General features: G+C 43.6%; 7 protein-coding genes across 7 annotated transcripts; 5 read left to right on the top strand and 2 right to left on the bottom strand.

Annotated features, from left to right (window-relative positions):
• Positions 1 to 1,198: 1,198 nt before the first annotated feature.
• TRUGW13939_06287 (uncharacterized protein) lies at positions 1,199 to 2,344 on the top strand (the record flags this gene model as incomplete). Its single annotated transcript, XM_035489440.1, has 1 exon — positions 1,199 to 2,344. The coding sequence occupies one exon, from the start codon at positions 1,199 to 1,201 to the stop codon at positions 2,342 to 2,344; it is 1,146 nt and encodes a 381-aa protein (XP_035345333.1).
• A 1,946-nt stretch (positions 2,345 to 4,290) lies between these two features.
• Positions 4,291 to 6,097, bottom strand: TRUGW13939_06286 (uncharacterized protein; the record flags this gene model as incomplete). Its single annotated transcript, XM_035489439.1, has 5 exons — positions 4,291 to 4,447; positions 4,528 to 4,694; positions 4,757 to 5,071; positions 5,128 to 5,955; positions 6,017 to 6,097. The coding sequence occupies 5 exons, from the start codon at positions 6,095 to 6,097 to the stop codon at positions 4,291 to 4,293; spliced, it is 1,548 nt and encodes a 515-aa protein (XP_035345332.1).
• A 994-nt stretch (positions 6,098 to 7,091) lies between these two features.
• TRUGW13939_06285 (uncharacterized protein) lies at positions 7,092 to 9,127 on the top strand (the record flags this gene model as incomplete). The annotated part of the gene is made up of 5 exons (XM_035489438.1): positions 7,092 to 7,175; positions 7,247 to 8,029; positions 8,314 to 8,616; positions 8,674 to 8,849; positions 8,959 to 9,127. 5 exons carry the CDS (start codon positions 7,092 to 7,094, stop codon positions 9,125 to 9,127), a joined length of 1,515 nt encoding a protein of 504 aa, XP_035345331.1.
• A 653-nt stretch (positions 9,128 to 9,780) lies between these two features.
• Positions 9,781 to 11,732, top strand: TRUGW13939_06284 (uncharacterized protein; the record flags this gene model as incomplete). Its single annotated transcript, XM_035489437.1, has 3 exons — positions 9,781 to 10,013; positions 10,111 to 10,875; positions 10,940 to 11,732. The coding sequence occupies 3 exons, from the start codon at positions 9,781 to 9,783 to the stop codon at positions 11,730 to 11,732; spliced, it is 1,791 nt and encodes a 596-aa protein (XP_035345330.1).
• Positions 11,733 to 12,649: 917 nt separating this feature from the next.
• Positions 12,650 to 13,519, top strand: TRUGW13939_06283 (uncharacterized protein; the record flags this gene model as incomplete). Its single annotated transcript, XM_035489436.1, has 1 exon — positions 12,650 to 13,519. The coding sequence occupies one exon, from the start codon at positions 12,650 to 12,652 to the stop codon at positions 13,517 to 13,519; it is 870 nt and encodes a 289-aa protein (XP_035345329.1).
• A 209-nt stretch (positions 13,520 to 13,728) lies between these two features.
• On the bottom strand, positions 13,729 to 15,260 carry TRUGW13939_06282 (uncharacterized protein; the record flags this gene model as incomplete). Its single annotated transcript, XM_035489435.1, has 4 exons — positions 13,729 to 13,749; positions 13,806 to 13,838; positions 14,020 to 14,515; positions 14,701 to 15,260. The coding sequence occupies 4 exons, from the start codon at positions 15,258 to 15,260 to the stop codon at positions 13,729 to 13,731; spliced, it is 1,110 nt and encodes a 369-aa protein (XP_035345328.1).
• A 1,013-nt stretch (positions 15,261 to 16,273) lies between these two features.
• On the top strand, positions 16,274 to 18,206 carry TRUGW13939_06281 (uncharacterized protein; the record flags this gene model as incomplete). Its single annotated transcript, XM_035489434.1, has 4 exons — positions 16,274 to 16,518; positions 16,586 to 16,665; positions 16,738 to 17,063; positions 17,136 to 18,206. 4 exons carry the CDS (start codon positions 16,274 to 16,276, stop codon positions 18,204 to 18,206), a joined length of 1,722 nt encoding a protein of 573 aa, XP_035345327.1.
• Between the last annotated feature and the right edge of the window lie 442 nt (positions 18,207 to 18,648).

Raw genomic sequence — 18,648 nt, 5'->3', positions numbered from 1 at the left:
GAGGAGGGGGGGTACTTTATACTATCTGGGTATGCAGTGACATCGTATATGCGCCTCTAAGCATGTATGTTTCGCGATTTGGGTGTGATCAAACGATTTCTGCACATAATTCACGCCTGTGATGCCAATGAGTGCTTGCATTATTGCTACCCAGGAGAAAAAAAAACATCTTTTTCATTTCAATTTTTGAAATTACTCGCTGAAACCTGGCCAGATTCAGCCCAGGATTTAATCAATTATAAGTAACTCTCTGCGTTATCATTGTTTAATCCTAATCTTTTAGAATCAAGCATGATAATAGCATAAAAAGATAAATTAATAATGACAATGTCACAGGAATCGACCGCATGGCCACGCTGCTCTAATCTTGCATGAAAGCGTGCATATTGTTGATATTGTTGGGTTTGTAATTGGTTAGCAGCATCTTAATAATACGCAATAGTTACGCTACTAATTCTTGCTAGTGCTTACGCCCCTCCGCAAGGATTTTTGACGCGTATCTCTGAATTGTTGGCGTGTATTGAAAAATAATTACTGATAGAAAACTAGAGCACACTAAAATCTATTGGCTGAAACTTCTTTACATCAGAAACATAATATCGACGAAGGTAACTAGAGATCTATATACGCCGCTGGCAAAGCTGTGGCGTATTACTAGGCTCTATTATTAACATTGTAAAACCAACGTGCATAAAGCCAACAGGCTCGAGCATCCAATTAGAGTCGCTGGTACATGTATGTGTTGTACTCTTTCTGTCTCTAAAAAAGAGGGCCTCGTCCCCCCAAGCAATTATATATATCCTTTTGATTTCGTACTGGTCTTCTTCTGCCTCTCACTCGCCAGAGCTTCAAACCCCTCTTTAGCTGATCTCTACAGGCCATTGAGAATTAGGCATTCTATATGCTAGAAAGAGCCGAGCTCACAAGCTTCAGATCTGCATGCACACCTGATGATCATCGTTCCATTTCATACTTTATCTTTTTTGCCTTTGGGTTGTAAAGTCCCTCGTGAAATGATCTAGGAACAATGTCGAACTATATACCTTCGACGAAACCAACTTTATCTACTTCCAAGAGAACCGCATGCGACCGCTGTCGAGGTCAAAAGTTGCGATGCCCCCCTCGAACAAATGAATCAGACCCCTGCAGTCGCTGTGTTCGTCAAGCCGCCGAATGCATCACAAGTTATTCTAGATCAATGGGCCGGCCTAAGTCTCACGCTGGAATGCTGTCAGGTTCGCAGCCTCCTTTGATGCCCAGAATTACAAATCCACCAACAGCCACCACTCTATCGGAAAGCCATACGGCAACCGCTTTGCACGATATCAATATGGCGCTGAGCCAGCCGGACGAATCTGTTACTGATGCCTACCCTCTGTCATTATCCGTCCCCGACATGATGTTTCTCGACTCCATTTCACACGAAGACTTGGGCGGCGAACATGGAATTGCTTATAGCGACTTCAACTCCCAGGCTTCTGACTCGACTGGCGACAACGCTACCCTTCCTTTGGAGAATTTCAACAAGGGTGCATTGCACCTGGATACCAGCTACCTAGACCGCCAATTCTCACCTCAACTTATAGAGTCTGATCACCAGGTATCCGAATTCAATCTCAAGTTAGCTAGGCGCCTCCAACAGTGCCAGTCATTCTTTAGACGGAAAGACGGCAGCTCCAAAGTGGCCAATACAACAGGGTCTGAACCGTTAGTGTTGGACAAGGATGACATCAGTAATCAGGAAACAACCCTATTTGGGTACACTCTGAGCGATACTTCAGAATTCCTTGCGATTGTACAGGCTTACGCATCGGACGAATTTAATAAGTTCTCTGACACGGGAATCAGGAATAAGGGCTGTCACAATATCAAAAACAACTTTGGCACCAGCTCATGTTCTCGACCCGGCCTGATTCTCACTCTAAATCTCATTTCTGCATATTTGCAACTAGTACAGATATATGAAGAGCTTTTCTCGTGTCTGAGCAGGAAGCTTGTCAGTGGTTACAGTGAGGCTGCCTTTGATATGCAGATATTTCCTCAATTACAGCTTGCCGGGTTCTCGGTCCAACAGGGCAATTTACAAATAAAAATATTCATCCAAACAACCGTTCACCAGTTTGAGATGATTGAAAAAGCCCTTGGACTACCCCCCGACCTCCGCGTCACGGATAAACAGGACGCATACCTAGGATTTTTAGAGGATGAAACTGCCAAGAACATTTTAGACGCAATAAGCGGCGGCAAATTATACTCGGAAGCCTTGGGAGAACATGATGGACCCCGAGCTTTGGTCTCTTTACGAAGCCACCTGAAGCGAGTTTGGACATTATCGGAAGGGTAGCTTGAATAAGATATTTTGGAATACTGAATTTTAAAATACCTAGAGGCCTTTTGCTGTCCCGTCTCGTGCAGTTGGTCGGCCTATCAGACTTGTTTCGAATTTCATGTTCGAATTATACAAGGATTGGAGTTGTAGTTTGCCTCGTTATAAATGGGCGCTCAATACTTTTTTTTTTTTTTTTTTTTTTTCCCCAAGCCTCTGCTACATATCGCTATTTGGAAATTGGAAATATCACAAGTGAGAAATTTTTGTTCTCGTAGAATACATGTAGTAGTGACTGCCATTCTCTCAAATACCTAGCTAGATAGTGCATGTGCCTGTAAAGGTTCTGGACTATACTCAGGTGACTTTATGCCAAAAATGTATCGAAAATTGAAGTGATCAGTAGCGAACAAGTGCCACTATATAATGTGGTCTTTCAATGGGACTAATATATGATTTACTTCTTAATATAAATATATACACGCGTATGTACATATAGATAACTGCTAGTCTAGGCCTCTTCCGAGCTGCGTCCAGTTTCCCTTCTATAATACATGGCGACTTCCACAATGAAAACAAAGCACAATGATAGCCATTTTAGAATCTAATCATGATTGAACCTACAGATTGATTGGCCTCCATATGCACATATACCTCGGAATGCTAGAATTTTGGATGCAGGGTACAGGCTAACTGCATAAGCCTCAACTACGCAAGATGCGAGGTGGGTCACATATAAGGCTTAGAGTCGATCTACAGATCTACTCTGCATTCTAAATGTCACCCATGAGCCCGGGTCTTGTAAAATACCTTTTCAAGTGAATACAACGGGCGTATGGATAAATAACCTAGCGTGCGAGATGCTGGCCCCGGCATCCGGACCCTCGAACAGTGGGACTGTATTCGCAGAACGACTTTCGGAGAACCTAAAAAAAGCCCTAGCCAAGGGTATGCAGGTCACGTATACGAATTGTTGGGTCAGTAAGCAATCAGCGAAATCAGCGTGCGCTGGGTGGACAAAAGCAGTCAAGATTATGACAGAGCGTGCAGACCATGCATGACACTAAGTCCGTCTAAACCCTCATGCCTGGCGGCTCTCTGGTTTCATACGGCCGTAGAGTCCCCTATTTTCAGATATTTTAGTCGAAAGTTATATATTAGATCGAAGCTAGAGCCACACTGGGCGGCGTACGTATGCACTGTAACGATACAAGTGCTCTTAAGAAGCTGAGAGTGATACTTTCCGCCATTTATCTCTCTACTAATGTATTTCTTGTAAACGGGCCTTCCGCCTATTAATGACCCTCTACTTTGACATCGATTTAGATTTGTTAACTCAAGAGGCCAATCACTCTTTGATGTTCCAAATCAGGTAAAAACATGTTTCATGTTTCTAACATCCAAATAAGCCCCATAAGAATAAAAAAAAAACACTTGGAGTCCTAGCATTATACTGATACGTCGAGAACAGCGAGGAAAACACCCTTTCCATCTTTGTTGTAGAGGCCCATTTGTATCAGAGCTCTTGGCCTGCTCAGATCAGACCATACTTGAGTTATAATCTCGTACTGAAAGCTGTATATCCTGTAACACGCTACTCTAATCACATACTAGATGCCTAAAAACCCAAGAAAAAGCATGGATTAACGTGTAATAATCCCCCTTTAGTTTTGCCCTACGTGGAAGATTTATGAATTCACATATTTTCGGTTGATAAGTCAACCCAGTCTCCATATTGTTGTTAGATCTAATATTGCTCAAGAGATTGTAAATTGATATATCCAGTTGCCAGAAATATTGGAGTAGCAAGCATCGAACACTGGTACGCCCAGAAATATACAGATTTAAGCAATTGTGGTAATGAAAAAAATGACGTAAAATTCCATCCTTGTGGAAAATTTACCAGTGTTTCTCGTCTTCATCCACTCTCGTTGGGTAGACCGTATATTCTTTGAGAGTGCATCTTAAAACTCACGAGGGATCAGATGCACATTCAAAGGCGGCTTGGACCACAAAACATAAGATTTATGATTCAACCAGTCAAAGTCAGGCTCGGCCAAACGCATCTCAAAATTAAAGAGAATACGAGCGAGCACAAGTCTCATTTCAGCATATGCCAAACTAGCAAAGAAACAAAGTTAGGTTCCGTCAAAAAGAGACTTATTATTCAAGAATCAGCTCAGAAGTTTTCATTGACTTACTGTCTTCCGATACAATTTCTTGGCCCGTGAGAGAATGGATTGTGAATCCCAAAAGCATCGTTAGCAAATTTAGGATCGTGAAGGTAGCGCTCAGGATGATAACCGAATGGATCAGTCCATAGTTTGTCATTGTGGTATGCAGCCCAGTGCCAGATAGCAACGACGGTCTAAATTTTAATAGGTCAATGGAACATCAAGGAGATTAAAAAAATAGGAAAGAAGAACTCACGTCTTCTGGGACGAATTCCCCTGATATGGTGGCTCCGCCTTTGGGGACCTGACGAGGCATGCCAAATGGAACAGGTGGATAGGCACGGAGTGATTCGTTCAAGCAGGCAAGCATATATGTAAGAGAGCTCACGGATGTCAAGGTGATTTCCTCGCTAGACTTGAAAGTGGTACGCACTTCTTCGGTAACTTTGGCAAGGGCCTCCGGATGGGTGAGCAACATGTAGGTAACACCACTCAACATTGTCGCAGTCGTTTCTGAACCGGCGATGAGGATACTACTTCCGTTGGCTTCGAGGTGGTGAATTGACAGATTCTATGCAAGGTCAGTACTCGTTTGAATAGCGGAGCTCCCATGCAAGGATATATTACCCATTCATCCTTCTTTTGTAACAAACCTTCTATCAAATCCAAACGCTCAACGCCAAGATTGATACGGTTTTGGAGCTTCTTGACCAATCGGTCGGTGTGCTCGCGACGGCCGGTATTTAACAATTTGACAGCCCAGATAAATATTGATTCAAGACCCATATGCTTGACTCCGTTAATAATGCCAAGAAACTTGATTGAGTCATTAATTGCCGCTACCCAAGGGTCATATTCTCCCTGTTCAAGGGATCCAAAAGGCTCGCCAAAGACCAAATCACCGATAACGTCAAACGTTGTCCAGTTATACCAAGACACCATGTTCAAAGTTTTTGGGGCTGGTTTGCCTGTTTTGGGATCTTTGACGTCCGGATCAACACATCTTTCACGGAGCTTATTGATAAGTAAATCAATATAACCACCAATTATAGGCTCTTGCTCACGCATGGCACGATCACTGAACCCGTGCGCTAATTGACGTCGCAGGATTCCATGATACTCACGGCCACCCGAACTAATACTGAGAACGTCTCCCTTGGTACGGTAAAATGTGTGGTACTTATCCATTTCTTCAGCCCCGGCAGCTGTACCGGTTCGATGACCGTAAATGTCCTTCCAGGCTTGTGGGGTTTGAAAGGATAGCTCGTTGGGCGCAATTCGCACAACGGGACCATACTTTTGATGCATTGGGAGCACATCAAATGCAAGTGTTCCCTTATTCATTTTAATAACATATGCGAGGCGGGTGGCCCGGTGCCAAAAAGGACCAGGAAAGCGCGCCAGGGAGTGGAAATAGAGGTTATAGATCATCCATGTCGTGGTTATAACAGCAATCTGTGCGTTAATGCCGTGAGCTATTGAATATATTTCGCATATTGAAGGTATAATAACATACCGTAGTGAAAAAAAAGGCGATCATATCAACCACTCCGAGATTGGACACCAAGGCCATTCCTGCATCGAGGGCTGCCTCCATGGTTTACTGTGTACCTTGAAATACTGGATACCAAAAGTCCGGATCTGGTGAAAGGAAGATAGATGCAGTGGAGCTTAAGCCTCTGTACACTGATTCTCCACGTAGCGATTTGTAACTTGTATTACTACCAAGTAGGGTCTTAATCGTTGCAACAACGAAGGTAAGACTGTTCAATCGCTCAGTCACTAGATGTGTACAGGTCCCTACTAATCACCGAACCGGAGATAGAGGGGTACGCAGTCAACAACTAGATCAGCTGATTTGCATTCAACTGGCAAGCTATCAATGGCTAAGAAGCCGAGCTTAGAGACATCTCACAATCCAACATTCAATGGATCCCAATCTACAACAGGGGCGGAAATCCTTACGCCGACAAAGACCATAACAGCAAGCCCCATTCCCGCCCGATAATAGCGGGCTGAAACAATACCATCACTATTGACTATACCTCTTTAGTAATTTTGCTTGGTCGAGAATGAATGTACATTCGGTGGATGCAGGCGATAATTCGATTACTGCTCAGCTTCCGACTGGCTGTCGGGACCGATTCGGACAACCCTAACGGCTACCACATCCGACTCGGAACACGGCCGACATCAGTATGTTGTGTATACTGCTCTCACCTTAGTCGCTGCTAAGAAGTTCTATCCGAAGATGCTCTGTCGTTCTACTCGTTTTCCAGAAAATTGTTTATTAGATAATTTAGCGTGGCTTTGAACCTTCATTGCATTGATGTACTGCGGAATATTCGGACAGTAGTATTACTAGACAACCGTCAACTGGGAATATCCCGTTGAATTACGAGAATACGAGTCTGCCTAGAATTGGAGAGTCACGTATTTACAACCCTAATTAGTAAGAATTATCAATTTGTAAAATTTTTGCTTTTCCACTTCATTTTCTCTGATTCAATTACAGCCCGCAGGAGTTTAACTTCATTGAGAGTTGTTAATCCATTGAAACGATCTACAACCCACTTGATCCGATACATAAAATGACCACCCTGATAGCTTTGTGGCAGCTCACCCAGCCAAATAAGTTAGAATTCTGGGTCTACGTTGGATTAGCCTTCTCGGCGGTACGTCCTAAGATTTCGTGCTTCATCCTATACCATGACATACCATCCACAACTAACAATCAATCCTGAAGATTTCATGTCTTTGGATCATAGCTACATTTATCTACAACGCATTTTTCCACCCTCTACGCCATTTTCCTGGCCCATTGATTCATCGTATCTCCCGCGTACCATGGGCAATTCGTCATGCACGCGGCGAACAGGCCTTCCACACTCAACGACTTCATGATCGCTACGGGCCCGTTGTGCGCATTGCTCCTAATCATCTCTCTTTTACTGATCCCCAAGCGTGGAAGGATATTTACTACCATCGTACTGAGATGGCAAAATCTACCGAATTCACACGAAATGTGAAGAATCAAATCACCACCATCGTTAATGCTGACCAAGAGGAACATCAGCGATTGAGACGGGCACTTGCACATGGCTTTTCGGACAGTTCTATGAGGCAGCAAGAGCCTATCATGCTCAAACACATTGGCATGCTCGTGGATAGACTGCGACAAGAAAGCAGTAATGGTCTAAAAAAGTCAAATATGGCTGAATGGTATAACTGGACAACATTTGACCTCTCGAGTGACCTCATTTTTGCCGAGTCTTTCCACTGTCTAGAGACAGTGAATTACCATCCATGGGTTGCTACTATCATGAAGACTATCAAGTTCCATGCGTTCATGGTAGCTCTTGGCTACGGTGGTCTGAGGGGACTGGTGCAATTAATCCACAAAGCTGGTGGATTCCTCGCAATGAAGACGATGCGGGGTTATATCGATAATATGCTAAAATCAAGACTGAGTACGGGTCAAAGTCGTGACGACTTATTCGAAGGTTTGGCAAAGAGAAGGCACGAATGGGTAAAGTTGTTCTTACAGTTATGTTTCGGAAACTCGAATTGTCATGCTAACTCTCATCGTTACCTTTTTAGAACCTATCTTTTGGTAAGCCTATCTGAGATTACAAAATGTGATGCTGTGGCTAATATATGGATTATTAGTAAGTCGCTAAATTATGATTATTCCATATTTTTGTGCCAGGATATTAGTCGCTGCAAAACAACACAAATAATATTGCTGAAGATTCGTATCACGCATTTTGATCTTGTTACGATATGATACTAACAGTAAACCCAATATATTAGGAAAAACTAAGTGTAAATGCAACTGTCTTACTGTTGGCTGGTTCCGAAACCACTGCAACCTGTTTGTCTGGTACCACTTATTTCCTACTTACGCATCCCGAAGTCTTGGAAAAGGTGAAGAATGAGATACGGACCTCTTTCTCTAGTGATACTGAAATAAACATTCAATCGGTCAGCAAGTTGACGTACTTGCTTCCTGTGTTGAATGAATCGCTGCGTATGTACCCGCCTTTGACTTCGGGTATGGTCCGTGAAGTACCTACGGGAGGCGCTAGAATCGCAGGACACTACGTTCCAGGTGATGTGAGTTCCATGTTCAAAGTATTCCTTTTTCTCTCATACTAAGTGTCTCATGATTAGACCCTCGTTGAAATTCAGCATTGGTCGGTAAATCATAGCAAAGAGAATTGGGTAGATCCTTGGTCTTTTCGCCCAGAACGTTTCATGGTTGATGCCAAAATGGCTAAAGAGCGCGGTGATATGCTAGATGCAGTTCAGGCATTCAGCATTGGGCCACGAAATTGTATTGGACGAAAGTAAGTTCCCATATCGTTTTTTTATCTTCTATTCGTGTACCGCGAAATTGGATTTTCGGCCCAACCTAGCGTATATTTAACTGATCTAACCATGAAAATCATAACCTAGTCTCGCCATTACTGAAATGCGCCTCATTCTAGCAAAGATCCTCTATAACTTCGATATGAAACTTGCAGATGACAGCCATAGTTGGATCGAGAGGCAGAAAAACTATAATGTGTGGGATCGAATTCCGTTAAATGTTTCTCTAACTCCTGTTGGAAACAACTTGAAGTAGATTGGCGATATTGCTCCCAAAAGATTGCATTATAACAACGGTGGTGGTAACACGAGGGCGTTGTGTGTCCTGATTAGCTTGAAGACCATTACTAGAATCAAATTATCCCTATCAATGTCGATGGATAATATTGGCGTGAGAAAACCATGCAATAAACCCACTACTATGGACGAGTCAAATAATTATCATATTGCACAGATTCGGGAACACATGTAGAACTCGACACTAGACATCAGGCAATAGCCCATGGTGGATTGATAAAAGTAAACAAGTAGATTTCAATGCGGGCCCAAAGTCATCCGATTGACTTTATTTGACGATTGGAAAAATTGACCTGATAATCCTAACCAAAACCGTTAGAATTCGGTCTCGGGACGCGCATTCGGGAGGGAGCAATCGGAATCATGTACCAATCGGAGGGAACTTGATTTTTCTTAATCAGGCCGAGATTCATTGCATGGCCTTCAGCTAGATGAAATGCAAAATAACTTAAGAGCTTTTTTCTTTCTGTAAAAACATATCTATTGACATTTCCATATATATTTTAACAATCATTTAGATTTTTTCCACTTAACTGGGGCATGCATGACTAGTTGATTTGGTGTGCATGGTTACAGCTTCATTTTATGTCGGCCTTAAACTCATCAGGCATAATGGATCTCCTTCAAAACTCAACAACGCAGCTTCCAGAGCTTGTGAAACAAAATGCCCTGGAGTTGCTCGGCAATCGCAGTATCGTCTGGACGCTGGTTACTCTTCTATCATTTGTAGCATGGATGTTTCTGGGTTCGTTGGGAGAGCCTACTAAGCTGTCAGACCCGGTACCTGGCATATATAACACTCTTCAGTTCTTGACCAATAATGAGAAATTCATGAAGCGCGTAATGTTAGTTGCGCTACTTTCCCCAAATTTCCTTTAGGCCCACTGAGCTTATTTCAATATCGGATTGTTTTTCAACTAATGGTCGTTTTATTGCCAATAGGAATCTGTTAAGCAAACGCAATGTCGCGAAGTTTTATCTTGGAACAATACCGGTCTATCTCATTTCGGGAAAAAAACACATCCAATATATATTTGGTAGAGATAATAAAGTCGGAAGTGAGGACATTTTCGTTGAAAGAGTTCTTCCAACTCTCTACAAGATGCCTAAGAAAGATGTAGAGAAGTTCGCCAATGACAAGTCCGGACGAGGTCACAATCCGGCGCCCGGCACTGAGGGTATACCAAAGGATCAGCGATACTGGGCTAAATACGAACACATCCACACGGAGTACCTGGCTCGTACGCAAAATTTAAAGCCCATAATCGAGGCGTATAGCAATCAGCTTACGAGGGACCTGAACAAATACTCCACTGAAAAATGGACCACTATCGGCATAGTCGAAATGTGCCGACAAGAGGTGACCAAATGTGCCATGAGCACTTTGTTGGGCCCCAAAGTATTTGAACTGAATCCAAAATTTCTGGAATCGTTCTGGGAATTCGATGATAATGTATTCATGTTGACTCTAGGCTTTCCGAAGTGGTTGAATCCCGGTCCTTATAAAGCACAGGACAAGTATCTCTCCATGATCGAGAAATACGTAGTTGCTGCAATTGAGAACTTCGATTGGAATGGACCTGACATTGAGTCCAGCTGGGAACCCCATTTCGGTGCTCGTATTTGTCGCGAGACCGCAAAGTGGTTCAAGGAAAGCGGCTTCCCAGATGTTTCTATTTCTGGTGCTCTTGGAACCCTCCTCTTCGCGTAAGCATTCCCTAGCATGATTTTGCGCAGCTTTTTGGCATAAAACTGATTATGATCTGAAAAGACAAAATTCAAACACTATCCCAACAACAATGTGGATGCTTCTGGAGATTCTGAAGGATCCATCCTTGCTACATGCTGTTCAAGAAGAAGTAGCCACAACATACCTGAAAGACTCTCAAACTGGTAAACCTGCGTGCGATATTCAGAGGCTAGTTATGTTGCCTCTGCTGCAATCCATATTTACCGAAGTCCTGCGATTGCATATGAATTTCAACATTATTCGTCACACCAAAGAGCCCATCACAATGGACGGATACAAAATCAAGAAAGGGGCTATGTTGCAGGCGCCCATGATGGCCGCACACTACGAAGAGAGCGTTTGGGGCTCGACAGGACATCCTGCTTCAGAATTCTGGGCCGAACGCCACATCAAATACGTCGATGATAAGAAAGAGAATGGTGAAATTGAGCGTAAACGTGTTTTCGCTATGGCTGGGCGGCCGAGTTCCTACTTCCCTTTCGGTACGAGTCTATGTTACTCTCTTCTTTCCCTACTTCTTTCTTCTGAGTATCACCTTCCATCATCACTGCCGATTCTTCGTGATGGTATACTGACCCTCCCTCCTTTATTAGGCGGCGGACCACCAATTTGTCCCGGACGACATTTCGCGAAGCACGAGATTCTGACTACAATAGGATTGTTAGTAACCAAATTTGACATTGAATTTGTGGAATGGGTGAACTTCGACGGTTCTCCTTCTAACCGGCCGGCGCAAAATAACCAACAGTATTGCGGAGCAGGCTCTATGCCTCCGGACCGTGAAATGAAGATCAAAATAAAGCGACTTTGGTAATTTCATTCCTAACTTGTGATTGCGATCTAGAGTCTGAGAAATACCGACAGTTGTTCATAAATTTATTTCAGGTTTATCTTGACTATTCTTCTTAAAGTACGCTATAATATAGTTATTATCTATTATCTATATCTCTATTTTGGAATTGAATGACACTGTTAACCGAGAAAACACAAGCAACTAAATTATATTCAGAAAAAGCATATTACTTCTAGCGCCACATCCATACCAAAAGAGTTCCAGAGTCTTTGTGATATAGATAAATCTGTGAGGCCGTGATGCCTTCAGACCGCACCTCACTACACTAGCCTCACAGGGGCTTACCAAGCCACTAAAATAGGAGACAGATATAACCTAACCTTTACACAGAGATTATTAAAAATAAGTATTAGTTTAACTATCTAGCTGTGAGGATATTATATAGAGAGCAGGCAATAGTTGGATTCGATGGTAAAGCTATGGCCCCTCGGTCGTTTTAGGGCACTACTGCTATGTTCCGAATGTAATGACGCGCAGCTCCGTTTATTAATTAATAGTAGCCCAGCGCCGAAAGTACATTTCGATACTTTTGTCATTTACGCATTATCAAATATTTTAGGATGAATAAGCATCCGGAGTTGAAACGTGGTTCTAAGAGCTTCAAATCTTCTGTTCGCAGCATTCGCGCCACCGATCATTTTTGCGACGATCGTTGACCGTTGATTCTGATTTGCCAATGCTCCGACTCCGAAATGTCTCGTGGCCAAGTCCTTTAGTCGTTCACCTAGTGGCATATCTACCCATAAAATGCCGCTAAAATGATGAGCCAATTTGTAGAATGAATCTCATTCTATGCGGCTGTCACATAAATCTTGTGTTTGTTTCCTGTGGGACACTTTTAAAAAAAGCCACGAAAATATACCAGCAATCTGAACAGAATGGCACCAGCTCCGTCATTGCGAAGCACTTGGACTTCATTTTATCCTCCGAAGCCCAACTTTACGGAGAAGAATGTATCCAACCTTGGCGGGAAGGTATACCTTGTGACTGGCTCGAACACGGGCGTCGGAAAAGAAACAGCTCGCATCCTCTACGCCAAAGGCGCAAAAGTTTGGGTAGCTGCGCGATCTGAAGAGAAAGCAAATACAGCCATCGAAGAAATTAAGAAAGCCGAGCCACGCTCGACTGGCCAATTGCATTTTCTGCATTTTGATCTCAGCGATCTTCGTGAAGTCAAAAAAGCTGCGGAGAATTTCTTGTCTCAGGAGACAAAGCTCCATGTTCTTTTCAACAACGCCGGCGTGATGGTAGGGACATCAGAAGCCACCAAAACAGTTCAAGGTCATGAGCTTGCACTTGGTGTCAACTGCATCGGAACACATCTCTTCACCAGACTACTCACACCTCTCTTGATAGAGACGGCGAAAGCGGAGCCGGCAAATTCCGTTCGCGTGGTCTGGCTTTCTTCATTCGGACTGGAACTGTTCGGCGCCCAGGATGTGGGCGTAGCGCTCGACAATTTGGACTACCACGAGCCCAAAGCCGCAGCTGAGAGATACGGAATCAGCAAGTGCGGTGCGTGGGCACTTGGAGTCGAGTACGCTCGGCGTCACAAAGCCGATGGCATTGTCAGTGTACCGATAAATCCAGGCAATCTAACTTCCGAGCTTGCTCGCGATCAACCGGTGGCGTTGAAAATGGTCGTTAAGGTAGTCGGCTATCCTCCTATTATGGGAGCATACACCGAGCTATTTGCTGGCTTGTCTCCGGAAATTACTTTGGAGAAATCCGGAGATTGGGGTACGTGATATCTTTCATTCTATCTTTTCTAATATACAGTCAAGTTCTCGTACGGCATTGTTGACCCTCGCCTATTTCTGTAGTGGCTCCATTTGGACGATTTTACCCCTTACGACCAGATCTAATCAATGCAACAAAGCTCGAGTCGGAGGGTGGAACCGGGGGGACGTACAAATTTTGGGAATGGGTAGAACAGCAAATCAAGGACTATATTTGATTAGATCTTGTGCAAAGCCCTCTAGAGGCATCAATTAGGAATTCACTATATTCTATTGGTAGAAATGAAGAACTTACTTTCTCGTACGAATATGCTAGAGTTGCCGTAATCTGTCTTGAAATATGTACTTCTTCATAGGCGACAATTTCACTCGTTAAGAGACAAAAGGAGTGAAGAAATTGTTCGTGCGCTAATAATCTCTTGTGCTTTTTTCTGCGTTCGTCACTTTCGGATTTTCTAGTTCTGTGCTTATGCACTGGAAATTCTAACGACCAATTTCTGCCCTCTTACCTCCCCACGCTGAAGCATAGCTAACCCATCGATGATTCCTTGCCATTGCCCTGGAACCTCACGAACCGGATGTGACTTTAATAGCCCGCTATCCATTACTGTCTGGATATCTTTGGTAGTATCGCAACAGATCTTACGAAGGACAGGGTTTGCGTCCCGTGAATATGATGTCGGCCCTAGATCGATTTTGATTCCGAGACCTTCGAATCCCATGACTTCCTTGACTTTGACGGTGCGACGTGTTCTCCATGCCGGACTCAAACCTTCAAGACAAGCATAGCGTCCACCGGTACGCGCAATAAGACTAAAGCACATGGCAGCGGATTCTGCCGATGCAATGCAATCGAGAACATATCTAATTGGAGCTCCACCGGCGAGCTGTTTGATTGTATTCGCACAATCGGGAGATGTGTAGTCTGCTGTACCAATTGCACCATATTTCATAGCCATATCCGCCGAGGCTGAAGAAGCAACAGCAATCGGAGCATAGCCAGATCTTCAAGTTTGTGCGATATTGGAGTTAGCCTGAAATGCCCTTGATTCTATTGAAACCTATCTCTGTATTCTTTGTCTTTAGGTTCACCGTTTTACCAGGCCATATCGTGTCGAGAATATGGTATGGATCGTGCCAAAGAAAAACAGAAAAACAGAAAGGGGTAAAAATATAGCCTCTGGACTTACAAATTCAGCAGCTGACAGGCCATGGTACCTGATGCTGTACCAGCTCCATAAACCAAAACTGGTTCCTTTTTATTGCTCTTCTTTGTTGGACGACCAGTCAAAGCCAGCGCGTCTGGGTCATAGAAAGCCAGCACCGCCGTACCCCAGCTGACTCCACCCACTGCTGCTGCATCAAGATCATTCCATCCATCTGGGACCTTTAGGAGTAGACCAGAGTCGGCAATCACCCACTGCGCAAAGGAACCGCTTTGGCGCTCTTGTGGATTGTAAGGGAAAACTGCACCGCACACTCGTGTGCCAGGCGGAAATTGGTGCGCAGTCTCTTCATTGCCACAAGCTTCTACAATTCCGCAGAAGTCACAGCCAGCCAGATTGTCTGCAATGGGGAAATGTTGCACCATCTTAAAGTCGGTTGGGTTGAGGGCCACGGCCAAGACGCGAACAAGTACATATTGTTCGGATGGTTGTTGAAAAGTTGGTACTGAGTCCGATACCATCAATGGGAGTGTTGATTTTTCATCTATCTGAATAACTGCTGTTTGCGTTTGCGGAATCGCCATGTTGTGAAGAAGTAGCCCTTTCGTGTTATTATTCTTGCTTCACTTTGATTGAATCAAATAAGGTTATCTACAACATAGAGCGGATCTCATTGGAATTAGAATATATAAAATATCAGATTTCAACGCGTTCCCGATTACGGGATTATGAACCAGTTGGAAAATCTTTTTTTTTCTTAGTTAAATGCCCTCCGAGTTACTATGTATCATATTGCTCTATGGATACCTAGTCAAATGTTGTCAAATACAGATTTCTAGCTAGTTAGAAACCAGTCGGAAATTTTCGTATTACTTTTTTTTCCCCTCTCATGCACTTTTTGCCATCGTTCATCGTTCAGCGTTCCCTAGCAGGTAGTTGACCTGCAACTAAGCACTTAACCTGACTCATGCGCTCTGCAATAGGAAACCGAACCCGAACATAAACAAAGCGTATAAAATAATTGTAATATAGGAGCTTCGCTCCACGATTAGGTTAGACTTAGCCCGGACGGCTGTATACACTAGTATCAGGTGGAGTCTCCACCTAATTAAGTGGGGGCAGCGTACTCCACCAGCTCCTAGCTTATTTAGTTTATTACTACGTACGTCTTTATTCGGACGCCGGTAAGTTTCCTTTAGCGAAAGGTACTTCGTGGCTTCGAAACTACTTTCGGGGAGTTTAGACAACAATGATTGGCAACTCGCCTCCGAACCAACGTGTTGTCATTCTAGGCCTCTCTCGTCCAGCAGTACAGCGAGGCTTCGTACAAGCTCGCCAAAGAAAGTACCGTAGATATGTTTTCTTTGTTTGTTTTTTCTTTGTTTGTTTTTTTCCCCCAATAACTGTGCTCTTCAAAGCAGGGGTTCTTGGCGCTATTGAAATATTCATGGTAGTGTGTGGCTGGTTGCACGTGATTCTGCAATCATAGCCAGATAGCTACTTAGCAGAAGCTGCCATAACGAATTTCAGCATCGCAAAAGATAAAGTAATTCTTTTGTCACCTTTGAATCTCATTCTACCCATCGCAATCCTTACCATGCCCGTACTTGACCATGAGACGCCTCACGAAATCACGCCGCAACCGCCTGTAGAATTGTCAGAAATCCCGAAACAAGGCACGGAACTTACAGTAGGGAACGAGAACTCCCAGCAAAAAAATGATACACCAGAGTCTCTCGAAACGATAAACAGGGAAAAGAATGACGCAAATTACCCCAAAGGCATGAGGCTTTTTCTTATAGTTCTCTCTTTGTGTCTTGCTGTCTTTTTAATGGCACTAGAGTATGTCTCTCTTTCTTCCTCCAGTGTTTGACGATCGAGAACACCAAGATTTTAACTATGAATACAGCAATTCAGTCATAACCACCGCTATCCCGAGCATAACGAACGACTTTGGTAGCTTTTTGGACATTGGTTGGTATGGAAGTGGTAAGTCGAGCGACTATTACTTATTGGTCCTTGAATAGACGACGTAGCTTACCGATTGATTCTTGCTCATAGCTTATCTGTTAACAACGGCCTCTTTGCAACTTCTATTCGGCAAGATTTACACATTCTGGAGCATCAAATGGGTTTTCTTATCAGCAATCGGAATATTTGAGCTCGGTAGTCTCATCTGCGCTGTCGCACCGACATCTAGCGCTTTTATTGCCGGACGAGCTATTGCTGGATGTGGTTCTTCTGGAATATTTTCTGGCGCGTTACTGATCATAACCCATACTTCACCACTGGAAAAGCGGCCCACGTACATCGGCCTAGTTGGCGGTATGTATGGTATAGCGTCAGTAGCCGGCCCTATCATAGGAGGTACTCTTACTGACAACGTGGTACGTTTTGAACCGAGATGATCTTTCTTTGTCATTCTATTTTCTTGAATTAATGGAGCCTAAAATTATTAGTCGTGGCGATGGTGCTTCTATATCAACCTACCGATTGGCGGCCTCACAGTTTTGATCATTTTCTTGATACTCAAAGATCCGCAGCGGGATGTACCAAAGCTTCACACTTGGATCGATCGTCTGTGGGCTTTAGATCCCATTGGTACTCTGTTCTTTCTGCCCGCAATGGTGTGCTTGTTGCTAGCTTTGCAATGGGGAGGTACGAATTATAGTTGGAGTAATGGCCGAATTATAGCTCTGTTGGTGCTTTTTGGCGTCCTTACTATAGCGTTCCTACTTGTGCAAGTCCGTTTGAAAGAAGCTGCAACGGTGCCGCCGCGTATCTTCGCCAACCGCTCCGTGTGGGCGGGCTGTCTCTACGGATTCTGTACTGGAGGAGCGTTTTTCTTGATTATATACTATGTGCCGATCTGGTTTCAGGCGATTCAAGGGGTATCAGCTATTCAATCCGGTATTCGAAACCTACCAATGATGATCTCGACCATCCTGATGTCTATAGTCGTTGGCGGCTTAGTGACAGCTTTGGGATACTACACGCCATTCATGATTGCAGCAGCGATCCTCTCTTCGGTTGGAGCTGGGCTCCTCTCTACTTTCGATGTCCACACTCCTGCTTCGAAATGGATCGGTTATCAAATTCTCTTCGGTATTGGATACGGCTTGGGTTCAAGACAGCCCTTGGTGGCCGTCCAGGCAGCCCTGAAGACGGAGGATATACCTATTGGTACATCAGTCGTTATGTTCCTTCAAACACTTGGTGGAACGATTTTCGTCAGTATCGGAAACTCAATATTTACAAACTCCCTTGTCAGCTCTCTTGAACGAAATGTGCCTTCCGTGAACCCGGCTACTATCACTGCAGCCGGGGCAAGTGACATCCAGAGTATTGTATCCGCCGAGGATCTTCCGCAAGTACTTGTCGCATATAATCATGCTTTGAACCAGGCATTCTTGGCTGCTGCTTCAATGGCTGCACTTTCTGTCTTTGGAAGTGTTTTGGTTCCGTGGATGAGTGTGAAGAAGAATTATGCCAAAGTGGAAGAACCAACAGAAGAGGCTAATTGTAAATGAGGACGCAATTCGTCTGTGATAATTATACACGATAGATCAATCTACACCGGGTTTTGGGGGAACGCGGATACTGTTCAGTAACGTTGCTGCAAACGTTGAGTGGCTTGGTAATGGTTATACAATTAAAAAGTGGTATTATTACTATTACATCCATGATATATCTTTTATTTATTAGACTTAATATATTTTAATACAATAGAAAACTATAATGTAGTTATTAAACATTGATAATTATTACGTAATGTACATATGTTCCTTGATTCCTTGATTACCAGATTTGACTTGAAGTATGAAAGGTAAATTGCAGATATAAAAGGCTAGGTTCATCGAAATCCTCTTTCTAGCAGTTGAGGAATAGCAGTTCCCGGGTTCAAATTTAAGTAAAGTCATTTGAGTGACGTACTCCATCTATTATAAAGCTGGATTAAAATTTTATTTTCCG

This window comes from Talaromyces rugulosus, chromosome III, assembly GCF_013368755.1.
Source record: "Talaromyces rugulosus chromosome III, complete sequence".
Classification (NCBI taxonomy): domain Eukaryota; kingdom Fungi; phylum Ascomycota; class Eurotiomycetes; order Eurotiales; family Trichocomaceae; genus Talaromyces; species Talaromyces rugulosus.
The sequence above is the reverse complement of the archived record's forward strand: the minus strand, read 5'-3'. Positions and strand labels throughout refer to the sequence as shown.